We start from the raw sequence: 14,601 nt of genomic DNA, 5'->3' as shown, positions 1-14,601 counted from the left end.
CCTGTGTATATATACCTGGTGTTTCTGTCTTGTCCTTGTCCGGTCATTGTTCATGTTACTCCCCAGTCTGTCGTGTGTGTACTCTCTGCCTGTAACCAGCCTTGCTTGTCTCGTCTTGTCTCGTCTCCCGGTACTTTTGGATTTCTGTTATTCAGCCACTCACCTGTAAGTGTGCTCGCTTTTGTTTGTTTATTAAAACCCTTCGTTATACCATACCTGCTCCGCTCTGTGTCCTGCGTTTGGGTTCTCCAACCTGCCTCCACACCACGATCGTGACACTGATGGTAATTGTATCGTCTCTCTGGGGGTCTAAGCATTCGTCTTCAGCATCACACATGATACTCAGCTCCGGTTTGTCTTTCACAACTGCACTGTCAGTGAGTATTTGAGCTCTGGGCCACTCTTACTGCTATGTCAGCAGATGCTAACACACTGACAGCACTGCCTGTCTTCTTGTCCTCTTCTCTCATCTTCTTAACGTCATTTCTAAGAAGGTTTTCTGTGTGTGCATGGTCTTTGTGCTCCTCCATGTTGTTATTCTAGATGAGAAAGTGTAGCTCTTGGACTTCTGTAAATAGAAATATGCAATTAGGACATCCGGGAAGTGTCCCGCATTGTTATGGTGCTTGAGTAAAAGAGCACCCCCCTGAGGAGGGCCCATTATATTTGGAGGTCAAAAGGAAATTGCAGCAGGTGATTGGATGAATACTTCAGAAATGATAATCATTTCAAGGAATGTGAGAGGAACAAGGAGAGATATTATCTTTCAATGGTGTTATTGTTTTATTTAGAACCAGATATGGACAAAGAATGGCCTCACTTCACATGGGCACAGCAGCTACTTGAGTTTCTATAAAAAAGGGTCTTCAAAATCCCCCCAATGTGTGCCATTTCATAAATGTGTCAAATCAGCTTTCATGCACAAATACATGCATTACAGCTTATATGGGCACTTAATGATTTATGGCCACATGCCTGTGTTAGCATAATTGCTGTGCAGTGCATTATTTATTGTGGTTCCAGATTTGTGGTCAAGTCGTGCTGTAGACTGTGTTGGTAAGATGAATCCTTCAATAAAATACTTCAGTATCTGTTCCTGTTAATTTTAAGTTAAAGTTTGCTGATGGAAAACAATCTCTGAAATTTTCAGATCACAACCTGCTTAAAAATATTGGCAAAATAATTGTTCAAAATACTTTTTTAGTACGATAGTACGAGTGATATTTGATATATTAAGAGTGCAGGTGGTTGTTTTTGCATTCCCAAAACCAAAAACACAAGAGCAAAGGTAAGGAATGGAATAAACAGTGTGTTTGCCTTCTCTAACATAAGCTGCAAATGTTAGAATGTCCGCTGTTCTGCTGTCTTGTCGAAAAATGCTACCGTAGCGCTGATCCCCTAACCCTAACCACAACATACACAACGAGCTAGCCAGTTAAGGTTTGTTTGAAGATAATTTTCATGCTCACACGTCAAAAGGTAGCATAAATCTGCAGAACACTGGCTAACATGCCTACAGTAATAACCTGACCTAGTGTTACTTCCAAGGACAAGAAGAATTTCTTTATTTTGTGGACTAAGAACAACAGGGTGGTAAGTAAACGGGATAAGGGGCATGGCAAGTGGTCAGTCCTAATAAGCAAAGCTGCTATTGGAGCAACACACGATGCACTACCATTAGCATTATATTCCGGTAATTGGACTTTAAACCCAAACAAATTTCAGCCTTTTAATCACTCACATCTTGTTTTCACTTCAGCGTGCAATATAAAATAACTCCAGACAGGTAAAGTGCATATTTTCAGCAGTCTTCAGCTGCAACATGAGGAGATAGAACAGACAGAGGGGCCATGTTGGGCTGATGTGCTGCAGAGGGAAGTATCTGCAGCATCTGGTCTCAATCGAGGAGGCCACAGGCAGCAGAGACCATTACTCTCTGGCTGGCACTCTGTGAATGAAGCCTTTATGAGATGTTTGTAGACGACTCTGTGAACCAAAAACAGCCAGTTCAAACCACACTCTGACATTTAAATTCATTTTTGGCCATGAACATGTCATGCTGCCACACATACACAAACATTTTGGTAGTTGCGTGAGCGAACAACATTGCAGTTTATATTTAGTGAAGAACTTGCCATTCTTGTCTCAGAAGGATCGTTCCTGTAAAATGAACATGGTCATCATCAGTGAATATACAAAGTCAAGCACAAGATGCTACTGTTTTGCTTTAAAAATATGTTTCTTTTGAGTAGACTGGAACTGAAAGCCCCTTGAATGATGTGCGATTATATTGAAGTAACAACCTTCCTGTGATCTCTTCATCCCCCTTCCTGTTTCAGCACTACTGGCTAAATGTCAACTTTTCCTAGAGGCTTCGCATATTAAACTAATGTCACAGATAGAATGCATAGGAAAAAATTGGATGTAATATCAATATATTGATAGTTTAAAATAAGAATTATGCAATTATTCCTAATTTTGACTTTTTGTGTCATTGTTTTCAAGTCAGGTTAGGACTTAGTAACTCATCAATTTGCATCTAATATATTATATGTGTCTTATCAAGCAATAGTTTTTACTTATTTTCTCTTAGTGTTGACATATCGTCTTTCATTTTTGTCCATACATTACATCAATTATTTTCTTTTTCAGGCAAAAATGGCCTACCATACAGATATCATGTTGTAAATGATAAAAAAAAGACTAAAAATTCCCTCTGACAAATTTGACAAGTAGCCTCTGAAACAACTCAACCAAAAGTGTTCCAGGAAATCGTGCATTTCTCTGTGGGTGTTCTTGATTAGTGTGTGTTTGTACACTCAAGCATGCATAACACATGAGCTAATATGGAATTTATAGACTAACTGTAAACTAGATAATTACACAGAATTCACTTCATTATCTTGATTTATGCTGCAGCGTGGACAGCGAGGCTTACTTTAGAGACATGAGAAGTCCTTTGCTATGACTGCTATTTGGACTGTAGTGTGATGTTTTTTTTACTCTAGCAGAGACCCAATCTGCCTGCAGAGGCAAACTGGAGGTGAACAGCGAGTGATGCTGATTGAACCTTAGCTTAAATACTCATTCAAATGCGTTACCATCCTCATTCCTGCAGGTCCTTCTCTTGTTCCCCTGTCAACCACTTTACAGCTTTCTAGTTCATCCAGATCAAATACTGTATATGATTATGTATGTGATATGATTCAGATGGTGCTGGACATAAGTGCAATATGACTTTTTGGGTGGAAAAATTGATTTAGTCTCAATATTTTAGTTTGTGTCCTACACATCACATACTGTATGTTGCTGCAGTCTATTGGAAAATGGTTGGCAGGATTGTTAAGTATATGTGATTTGTTTGTGGACTAGCCTATAAACATGCAAAAACATTGGAAATGTCCATTAAATAGACAAATCGTTCTCTTTAGCTTCTTGTGAATCAATGAAATGGAGTCAGATCACGATACAAACAGTATTCATGTGTTGTTGAGAAAGGCGTCTGTAAATTTGTAAAGCTGTTCATTAAGTGTACTGATAAGGGGCAAAGCGGGGGCAGTTCTCATTTTGCAGTTTTGCAGGTTTTCAGATGTTTAGACGAAAAGAGGAAGCACTCTGTTCAAAACTCTACCATTTAACAAGCTGCTTCTGTAAGCTCCAGTGTGCCCCCTCGCTGGGTGGGGTTTACTGTACGGGACAAGCTAAGTGTGTTTCCATCCAACATGAAAGACCAGGTTGATCTCAAGGCTGGATTTCAACAACGCGACCTTTAGCTTACTGCAGAGCACTGCAGAGCAATGAGAACAAGTCCAGTTCAATGAATGTTTGTGAAGAAGTTTACATAACATGAAGCCAAGATATTGAAATATGAGAAAACTGCATTGTAACAAGATTTCTGTCTTACAAATTACTCGTTATATTTTTATTAAATAAAACAAATAAAAACCAGGTAAGGATGTGCTGTTAAAGATACAAGTCAATATCTCTTTTAACAACTTCAGCACACACCATTTGTGTGCTGAAGTGAGAATCTGACAAGTTAATTTTGCAACTTGTGAAGATTGGTGATAGATTAACTTTAAACATGGGTACCACTGAATATATTTGGGTCTTATACAATGGATCACCTGGACCAATGAGACCTGTTTACTAAACTTCCACCTGCGTGTGTTTGCCAGCGCTTCCTGGTTAGCAGTCTTTGTTCTGCTAGCATTATGTTTGACTTGTGTTGACAAGCTTTGTGGCTCTGCACACCAGTCCAGCAAGTGACTCGACTCCTCCGTGGAATAACTGAGGGCATAAAAGAAAAAATAATCATGTTTGCACAGGACAGAAAATTTGGACTTCACACTTCACACGCGAAAAATCTTCCCATGATTTCCTAAAGGTCTCTTTTCAGCTGTCTGCTGAGAAATGACAGCATAATCAGAGGATCTGAAGAGGAGTTGTACTGTAAGCTAATACTTTGGATGGCTTGTTGTTTGTAATGATGTTTTTCTCTTTTTACATAACATGGCACTTTCTAAGAATGTACTTTTAAGCACTTTTAAGGCAAACTGGAAATAAAGACATTGTGTTGGAAGCAGCTTTGTGGCTACAATTTACCATTGCCCATTCAAATGTCAGTGTTTCCTTTAATCAGTTTAACTTGATTACGAGGTGTCACATTTAAAAAAATAAAGTTCAAAACTGCTCTACTCATTGAATCAGATGTTACGTGTAATCATAAAGGGGTCACTCGTAGCGATGACTCCAGCTGTCACAGCAGCAGTTTCCAGCTCATTATTTTGGTTTTTCGAACTGCAACTTTACTGTTTTGGTTCAGTCTCACCGCTGTCATCAGGGTCGTTTCCAGCAAAAACACGTTGTTTGTAGCAAGAAAACTTTGATAAACCAACTATATGCTACCTGCCCGGCACCAAACAGTAGACTGACATAGTTAGCGAGCATTTAGCTAATATAGAGCCAGATATTTCCCTCAGGGGTTGGTGGAGATCAAATCAGAGATATAACCAGAGTGAATATTGGACTTTCATTCATCAGGTGGACAGATACCCAACGCTAAATAAATGCTTAAATTGCTCCATGTCTGTTGGATGTATGAGCAGGCAACTGTTTGCAGACACGTTAATACATACGATGACGTCAGCTTGTTGTTGTTGTCTGCAAAAATAAGTGCTGGTTCAATAAATTTGTGGTATTGTAGGAGAGTTAATTGAATGTACTGTACAAGCAGTACAGCTACATTATTGGCATGATAAAACAAGAAAAAACATAATAAATATGCATTACAAAAACAGCCCTTCATTTATTACACATAATAATACAAGTAATCAATCAGTGAAGTTACTGAAATTGCTTTTCTGCCCTTGTCGACCTCGAATTCATACCAGAGGAGAAACCACCCGAAACATCATCCAGCACGTACCATTCAGTTCAATGTGCAGACTGTTATGGGCAAGGGCAGGCAAGAACAAGATTAATGTCACTGCCTTGAGCAGAGTGTGAAGATGGGAAACCAGCAGTGAAGTTTAAAATAGCTCAGTCTCAGCACGTCTTATGTAGAATGGGAAAAGAAGCTTTAAGAAAACCCAGTGTTTCACTACTCTGAAGGAATAATGGAGAGAAAATACTGATGATGACTCTTTCCCTCTATCAGTGAACTTGCATTTTGAAAGTTAACTTTGTAATAGCATGCAATGATAATAAAAGTGACAAAATCCACGTAATTAAGAACATATTGTTAGAGCACTGACCGGCACTCAGTAAACTCATTGCAGCAAACACATCCTCTGGGCCTTGATGATGCACATATCCTACAGCTTTACCATTACATAATCACACACTTTACATCACCAGCCTCATAAACCAACATTATTTCTCACCACCATAACTGCAGATGGCCCAGACTTATAGTATGCATTAAATTGAGTTATGCAACAAGGTCGTCTGCAATGGTGACTTTTCCATTTCTGCGGCTGACCTTTTCAGAGTGATGCAGTGTCTCTCATATACTGGATGGAGCCTGTTCTTTTCACATTAATATTCACTAATGGAGTTTTCATTTGATTTGTGCGTATACATTTCACACTTTGGTGAGTCAAGGAAGTCCCCGTTCATTAAATATGCCTGGTGAAAGACATAAATGATGATGTGAGCAGCTTATGGACTTCAGCTCATCCAAGCAGCAGAGATTATATAGTCATAGCCTGGCATGCATGATGGACAGGAAGCAGAACAGAAGTCGTATGAATGCGTTTGACTTGTTTAAATGTGTGCAATGCTTTGATAGTGTTTGGAGGGTGTTAGTCAAGGGGAGGGTAGAAAATATAAATAACGCTGGGGATGGTCTTGTTTGTTTAAAAAGTAAAACAGAAGATCCAGCCGCCCTCCCCACACAGACATTTTTATTATTTTTTGTTTTAGTCATCTTAAAACACAAGAGAAATTGCAGTTCGTGTTTGACCCCCCCAGAAAAAACAGAATCACAAAACCTTAAAGTTTTAGTTATCTACTAGTGAATGATATCTTTGTTTTGCTAAAAAAAAAAAAAGGATAAAATACAAAAGAAGTGGTGTTTTGAGAACTAATATGCTCTAGCTCCAGTGAACTGAGGCCACACAGATGTTCTGCAGACTGAACTGAACCGAAATTTTCCTCAGAAAGATGAAACTCTCCAACTCATCTACTCTCCCAAGACCCCACCACTGCTCTGCTGGGAAAAGCAGATGGACATACTTTCACCCAGTGTGGTCAGCCAAGAGGTGATTAGGACGAGCCTTCACAGGACGGTATAGGCAGGCTGTGGGTTATTTGATGCATGACTTTGCGTAAAGTATCCCTATCTAAATGAAGGAACAAGATTTTTCTGAGACACATGAGTAACCAAATCTTTGTACAAATCCAGCTGTGCCTATAAAGATAAAGAACAAAAGGAAACAACAGTCTTCTCAACCCATTATCAAGGCTAATGTCTATTTTATTTGATGTACTTTCCTTGCAGTGAACAATTGATTGTATATAAAACCCAGAGATGCATAATTCTGCAAAAATGTCTGGACTAAAGAAAGGGTAATTATGAGGTTTTCAACAAATAAATCCTGGAATGTTTGTGGCTGTTTGTTTTTTTTTTTTAACAGAAATGCAGAGAATTGTGTGACAAACAAACTGCAGCCAAACATATGTGTCCAGGCTTCCATGTTCTTCTGCTTTTGTGGATTATTTGAAACTGTGACACCGAGGAAGGCCTGTCACCAAGAATCTTCTCTTAGACAAACATTCAGGGGAACTGGTTTTTCAGATGGACACGATGACCCTCAGGAACGCACGGCTTTTGCTACGAGGCTGGTGTTTCTGTAAAACTCTGGGTGTTTTTACTGGGTCCAGGGCTGTGTCAATCCGCCAGTGGATTCCTGTGTAATGAACTGAGGCATTAAAAGTCCAGAACACAGCCCTGGACAAATCAGTGCTCCTTATGTCTGGGGCCTCTCAGTCAGGTGGGGGTTGTTTTCAGAAAAGTCGCAGTGTACAACGCAAAAAAAAAAATAAGACTTATTTAGAGCTGTTATGGTGTGTGGTTTCCTGTTTTATGGCAATCAGCAAGACAACACAAGTAAATAGCATCCATGTGGAGTGAAGATACAGCAGTTAACAACCTTTTCTCTGCCACAATGAGAAGCCATAAACTGTGAGCTGGTGATCAATCTTCCAAGATTATGTCTGCAGATAGACAATGGTGCACACGGAGGTGGAACGAGTTCTTCAAAGCCAAGTGAATCAGACGTTTTGTGGCAGAGGTTATAAACCTTAACTAAACATTTTTTCACCTTTTTCTTTTAGTTTAAACAAGTGGAATTAACTCCTTTTCTGGTAAAATAAAACAGATTTTTGTATGCTACTGTAAATACAATGAGTTCTTCATTAAAAATTTAAAAAAGGGGGGAAAAAAACAGGAATATGAATCACTACCAAAAAAAATAAACAATTTTTGGCTCCTTTTAATGTTAAATGGCCCATGATAAGCATGCCTTCCTATTTTGGTTTTCTCTTTCTCAGAGAAGACTTGCTTCCTGCCTCCTAATCCTTATGGCCCGTCCTCTCGGCAGATCTCTTCTCTGTGGCTCCTTTCCATTCGTCAGCATGGAGCTTTTCCATTTAGCCAGCTCAGGTGTGCATGAGTTCATGCACACATGTTCCATTCCTCACCTCAATGCAGTCAAATAGGATGTTTTTTGACACACAGCTGCAGCGTCTATTTGAACAAATTTTACAACAGAGCCCTTCTACTGTTTTGACACAAGGTGACAGTGAAGTAAGAAGATGAGTACAAAGATACGCCTGGCAGGTGATGATGGAATCCAGAGAATCTTTTCATCATTTGACACCTCAGTAGTTTGTACATTCAACCTACGCACTTACCAAAAAAATAACACTGGGATTTTACCTATTTAAAATGCATGTGTGCTTTTTCTCCCCGAGGCGAGGCCTGGAGCAGTAACTCCTCTCCCCAGCAGCATCAGTCTTGGCAGTCTTCTGGAGCGCTGGAAAATCATTTGCAGCTGTGACATAGAGAGATGTTTGTAGTGGCAGGAGCACAGCTGGTGAACATCGATGAGAGCTGACCACAGGGTTGTTGAGGTTGTTCAGATGAGGCTCAGTAGAGCAAGGGTGTGTTTTAATTCATGCAAAATTAACAAACAATGGGACATGTCTCTCCAGCAGGAAAAGCAGGAAAATTAAGTAACGCAGGTTCAACTGCCCAAAGTCAATTCAGCCAGCTTTTACTTTTGCTACTTTAAGAGTGTAATCTGGCATGAACCAGTAGGCTATAACACAATTTTGTTGTAGCTGTGATATGAAGTCATGCATTTTAGTTGAAAACGACATCAGTGCTCACAAAAGTAATGCTTTATACAGCCTGAAGAAGGTCTGTCCTTATTTTCAATTCTGTGTTGTAGTTGTATAGGCTTAATATTTACGCACATCTCATAATTGTTTGGTGAGGTGGAGTCTGGGGCGGGGCAGCTGGATTTTAAATATTAATATTCATCTTTGGGATTTCTCTGAATGGCACATTGATTCTGCAAGCTCCCGGGAGTCACTGGTGGGAGGAAGTTACCGGTTTTCACTGACTGAGACACCCAGAGGTGATGTGAGTGCGCTGCAGCTCCCCAGTATAAAAGCAGCCAGCCGCAGTCAGAGTAACAGAGGACAAGCATGAACAATGTTATAGGGAGGCCGGCTTGTTCTGAGAGAGGAGTTTCACCATAGTTGCAGAATGAGGAAACACTTGAGGTGAAGAAGTCCTCTGACTTTGGAACAACACAAGAAGATATCACAAAAGAACCTGGATTAATTTATTTTGAAGTAGCTTCAGTTATGAGTAATTGTGAAAATCAATGTGATCTTGATCATCTCCATGGATTTCTTATTTCAAAGGTAGGTTAAATATATTTCATGTAAAGATAAATACAAAACACAAATGCCCTGAGGCTATCATTCCAGGTTCAATTTGTTTTTCATCATCTTTTTAATCCCATTCAAATGTTAACCTTGGTCAAAAAAAGGTAACATTTTACAGCAACATTTACAGTGCCGACTAAAATAAACTATTGTGCTCTGAGATGCCTACAACTTTGGAGAACTTCCGCTTTTAACTTCTTTTTCAGTATTATTTATATCTTTTATTACAACTAAAGAAATTGATTGTTTGAAGGGAAATGCTCATGTATTTATTCAAATGGCGCTATACAGGTATTGTTTGACTGATGATTATGTATTTTAAATGTATTTATTATGTATTTATTTTGTTTGTTTATAATACCTTTTATGGACTGTTTTATTACTGCTGCTGCGTGGAAACAATACTTTTAGAGGAATGTGTGCTGCATCGTTTACTCTCACCAGATACTGTTCAAACTTGTCCAGACTTTCTGTGTTGTCTTATATGAAAAGGAAACTTCATACTTAAACCTCAGAGGTTGCTGAGAGCTAATTTTTGTCACTTTGTTTACCGCTAGAGACTGCAAAAATAAATACCTTACTTGAATTTATCCTCCAGAGTGATTTTATATTATATTTTACAAATTGTACAGGCACTGTATGTAAATCATTAGGGGGCATAAAGGGTAGAGGGTATTATGCATTTTGTTTTGGCTAAAGGTGCTGTAGTTTAACTTTTCCAAGGAGGCAGGGAGACGGGGGGGTGACTCAATTTTCACCCCCAGATTAATATTCCATTCCATTGATATTCCAAAATATTAACAATGCACAGGAGGGTTTTGCTTTTTAAAAAAGTGAAACATAATATTCAAACCCTGTCCTCATCCCAATAATTTTCATACAGTCAGTCAGCATGCTTATGCTGTCTTTCTTTCCTTGTCAGTATCTTCTTAACCAGAGGACACACATCAGGCCCAGAGCCCAGTGGTGATGCTGACAATGCAGCACTACAACTCCACGGGCACTATCGCCTCCTTTCCCCTCTCTAACCACACCACCATGGTTCAGGAGCCTGAGGTGGAGGCCGTAGCACGCAATACCACCTTTCCACCGAACAACCCCACCTCTGCCGGCCTCACCATGACTTTGGGCATCCTTTTCAATGTGGTGGCCCTCATCATTCTCGCCAAGGCTTACAACCGCTTCCGTCGGCGGTCAAAGGCCACTTTTCTGCTCTTTGCCAGCTCTCTGGTGGCAACAGATCTGGCTGGACATGTCATCCCTGGAGCCCTGGTACTGAGGAGATACTCAGCAGGCACTGGGTCCACAGCTGATCCTGTCTCTAGCTTTCGAGGTGGTCCTGCGAATCTGGATACCTCTTGTCAGTTTCTGGGAAGTTGCATGGTGTTCTTTGGCCTGTGCCCTCTGTTCCTGGGCTGTGCCATGGCTGGTGAGCGCTGCCTGGGCGTTACCAGGCCATTGCTGCACTCTCGTCTGGTGACCACAGCACGGACAAAGATGGCACTGGCCCTGATCTGGCTGCTGGCTTTATGTGTGGCCCTTTTACCCTTCTTCAGCTTGGGTACCTACACTAACCAGTACCCGGGGACATGGTGCTTTATCAGGGTGATGGAGAACACTACAGTGACAGATCTGGCATTTGTGGTGCTGTTCTCTGGACTGGCATTGTGCTCTTTGGCCGTGGCCTTTGTGTGCAACACCATCAGTGGGATGACTCTAGTGAGAGCCCGGCTAAAGAACAGGTCCTGCTCCCAACGCCGCTCGGCCAGGTCCCACGACACTGAGATGGTGGTCCAGCTAGTTGGCATCATGGTCACCTCGTGCATCTGCTGGAGCCCTCTGCTGGTGAGTGTTGGGTAAATCATTTAACAGACATTTTATCACATTCAGTTCAATTCAATGTGCTTCATTGGCATGAATGTTTAAGTTAAACAATGTTGCCAAAGCACTTTGCAACAAAATCAAAAAGTTTACATTTGAATGTGACATAACAAGAATAAATGCAATCAAGACCATTCAATGTAGCAGGTATAAGTTACAAAAAAACAACAACAAAAAACTTAAACAGATAGAAGGTGAACTACAAACAGAAATGAACAAAATTTAACATAACAAATGTCAGGCGCAACAGTTTGCTGATTATTATATTATCATTATATACATGACTGAAAGTTATTTTTGAATTTAGGAAATTGCAGGCAACAGCTTTAAATACTGCAGCTAATTGTACTTTATAAATCTTTTTATTTTAAATGTAATGTCATTACACCCTAATAAACATCACATTACCATACCTATATTATAAGATGTATTGTAAAAGACTAATTTTATTCATGTTAGCATAGATTTTATCTGAGAGAAATTTTAGTCAGAAGAATCTATTGTTGATTATTTAGCTACAGTATCTCCTCTGCCACTTAGATGATTAATACTCTACAGCTGATTGACTGTTAACAGAACTCCGGTACAGTTTTACTGTGTATATGGGTGCAATGGTAATGTCTGGAAATAGACTCCATGTTTAAAAGGTCAGCTGATCACTTTCTTGAAGTTAGAGAGGGATGCCCCTGCTCTGTTGGCGTGTGGTAGCTTGTTCCACCATCGTGGTGTTACAGATGAGAACAGGGACAGAGATTGCTTTGTGTGAAGGGATGGCAGAGCCAGGCGGCGTTCGTTGGAGGAGCGCAGTGTCCCAGAGCTGGAACGTAAGCTTGTATTATGGAGTTTAGGTAGATTGGTGCAGACCCAGTTGTAGCTCTGTATGCAAGCATTAGTGACTTGAATTCTTGATTCTGGAGGCCATGGGTAGCCAGTGGAGGTCACTCAGTAATGTGAGTCATGGTTCCTTTTGGGCTGATCAAAAACCAGACGTGCTGCTGCGTTCTGAACATCAGGAAACGGAAACAGGAAGATTAGATCACAGTTAGCCTATTCAACACCACTGTTTGTCTTTTTTAAATCCAGTCTTTCCAGTCTATCAGGAAATCATCTTATTTTACTTCACATTACTGAGTGTGCTGTCCACAACTGTTTTAACATTGGGAAGAATTTGTTGCCTTGATAAGATTTAACATTCCCATTGGCGTAGCAGCTGCCTATGAATTTTATATATTTTTTAATGCTGCCATAACATGCAGTTTTCTATTTTAGATTCCCCTAAAGTAAGTAAGTAGGCCTAAGTCATTAAGGTCGGGAAAAGCATCTTATTTCACACTGTTTGGTATAATCTTATTTCAGGTCTTTATGATGTTTACATGGAGTTAAATATTCAAACCCAAGACTCCATCATTTTTATGGCCACACCATTCTATCAAAGGAAAATATTCTACATGTCTTGTGCATCATTTTATAGGCATATTTGGTATCGTTGGGAACTTTAGGATCTCCACCAGAACTTAAGATAAATTTATGTGGGTTAGAATAATATTAGGTTGCACAGCATGAGTTTGTAATGACTAACCCATCGCCAGATAAGTGAGGTTTATGGAGTTAAATAGAATAGCTTTTATCGGGTTTTGACACATGTAATGGATCTTTTTTTGCACACAAAAGAAATAATGAGACACTTTATTAACTTCATAAATACTGCATTTGTTTCGATTATTTTGTCGTACATCTTGAGCTCTATCACCTCACACTGCAACAAGTATCCCAGATTCTGGGTGTGGGCTTGAAAAGGATGCAGTGCAGTTATAACATGTCCGTTGTGAGGAATAACGTATTTGCCATACAGTTTTAACATAACCAAAACACAGGCATGTCTTTAATACATAAAATATTAACCAACATTAGAGTTTACTTGCATATTTGTTAGTAGGAGTTTATTAGCTGGTACAAGATGAACCTAAACTTGATTCTTTTTATTTTTCATTTTTATATACAGATCTTTGGACTGACTTCAGCCATACGGTCCTACAGTGGCTCACTGAACAGTGACATAAACACTTATAGGCAGCTGATGATCACAGGTGTCAGGATGGCAACATGTAACCAGATCCTGGACCCGTGGGTCTACATCCTGCTGCGACGCGCCGTCCTCAGGAAGATCTACAGCCTCACTAAAAGCCAGGCCAGTTTTAAAAGAAGCACCTTCCGCTCTGTTCGCTGGGATGTCAGCTCCTTTCAGAACTCAGAGAAACAAAGTGTTAAAAAGGTGTAAGGGAGGGACTTACAGAGGAAGAAAGGGGACATGTCATCCATCACTTTTTAAGGGATGCTCTGTCATTTGCCAGCGGTATCACAACTCGTGCAGGATCTATTATCTGGATCAGAATTCAGTGTTATCCCATTGAAAAGAGTTCTCTCTCTTGGCTGAGAGCCACCCTGGTTTATGTGTATGAAGTATAAGTGTTTTTAAAAACATGGAAACAACATGTCTGAAATATCACTAACCAGCTTGGGTTGTTGTATGAGCCAGTGTTACTCTACAACGGGGAAAAGCCCCAACTCACTGTAAACTGCTTACAGTGTGGCCCATGCACACGACATGTTGGCTTGATAGTCTGTCCTCTGTGAGAACAGATAAATATATAAATAAAAAATTTTTGTCTGTTGAAGTATAATGTGCTAACTTTCTGTTGAAGTGAAGACTGTATCTAGTCTTAAAGCAAACATCTCAACTCAAAAGTTTTGTCTGTAAATGTGCCGTTTTGTTCTCTGACATAATGTAAAAGTCAATGACTTGTGTAAATAAGAGATCAAAAGAACAGGCTGTGCTTTTACCTCAGCTTGAAGATGTGAAATAACACCCTGTGTGTATCAATTGAAGTGCTGTGACATGAATGTGAATGTCTATCTTTATTTTGTTTTATTTTCCCGGGGTGTCTGGGGACTAAAGTGAAGCTATGTGGTGCAAAAGCTAATTGAATATTATGTGGAAAAGTAAGAATACATAATAAATTATTCTGTTCCTGTTTTGACTCATTCTGGTTTATCATTGATGTAATATTTTTTACAACTCTGTCAAGGAAAGGTAATGTGTTCCTGTATTGTGCATGAGTAAGACAAGGCACGCTCATGTCTAGACTGTTGGCAGCCAGTTAGCTTAGCACACAGACTGTCCTGGATCTGAACAAAGGTAACAAAATTAACCTACCAACACCTCTGATGCTCACTGTCCAAAAAGTTATATCTTGTTTT

General features: G+C 39.8%; 1 protein-coding gene across 3 annotated transcripts in view; it reads left to right on the top strand.

The window, feature by feature from the left end:
* The window catches only part of LOC123983389 (prostaglandin E2 receptor EP1 subtype-like), a 29,571-nt gene extending 15,190 nt beyond the window's left edge, over positions 1-14,381 (top strand). The window contains exons 1-3 of one of the 3 annotated variants that reach the window (XM_046069647.1): positions 9,225-9,438; positions 10,400-11,307; positions 13,346-14,381. In XM_046069647.1, the coding sequence (XP_045925603.1) occupies positions 10,432-11,307; positions 13,346-13,621 (1,152 nt within the window). In that variant the 5' untranslated portion in view covers positions 9,225-9,438; positions 10,400-10,431 and the 3' untranslated portion in view covers positions 13,622-14,381. Of the gene's footprint in view, positions 1-9,224; positions 9,439-10,384; positions 11,308-13,345 lie in introns of those variants that run through there. The other 2 variants (XM_046069641.1, XM_046069655.1) reach the window with 2 other exon arrangements.
* The last annotated feature ends 220 nt before the right edge of the window (positions 14,382-14,601 follow it).

This window comes from Micropterus dolomieu, linkage group LG02 (genome assembly GCF_021292245.1).
Source record: "Micropterus dolomieu isolate WLL.071019.BEF.003 ecotype Adirondacks linkage group LG02, ASM2129224v1, whole genome shotgun sequence".
NCBI lineage: Eukaryota > Metazoa > Chordata > Actinopteri > Centrarchiformes > Centrarchidae > Micropterus > Micropterus dolomieu.
This window is presented reverse-complemented; position numbering and strand designations above follow the sequence as displayed.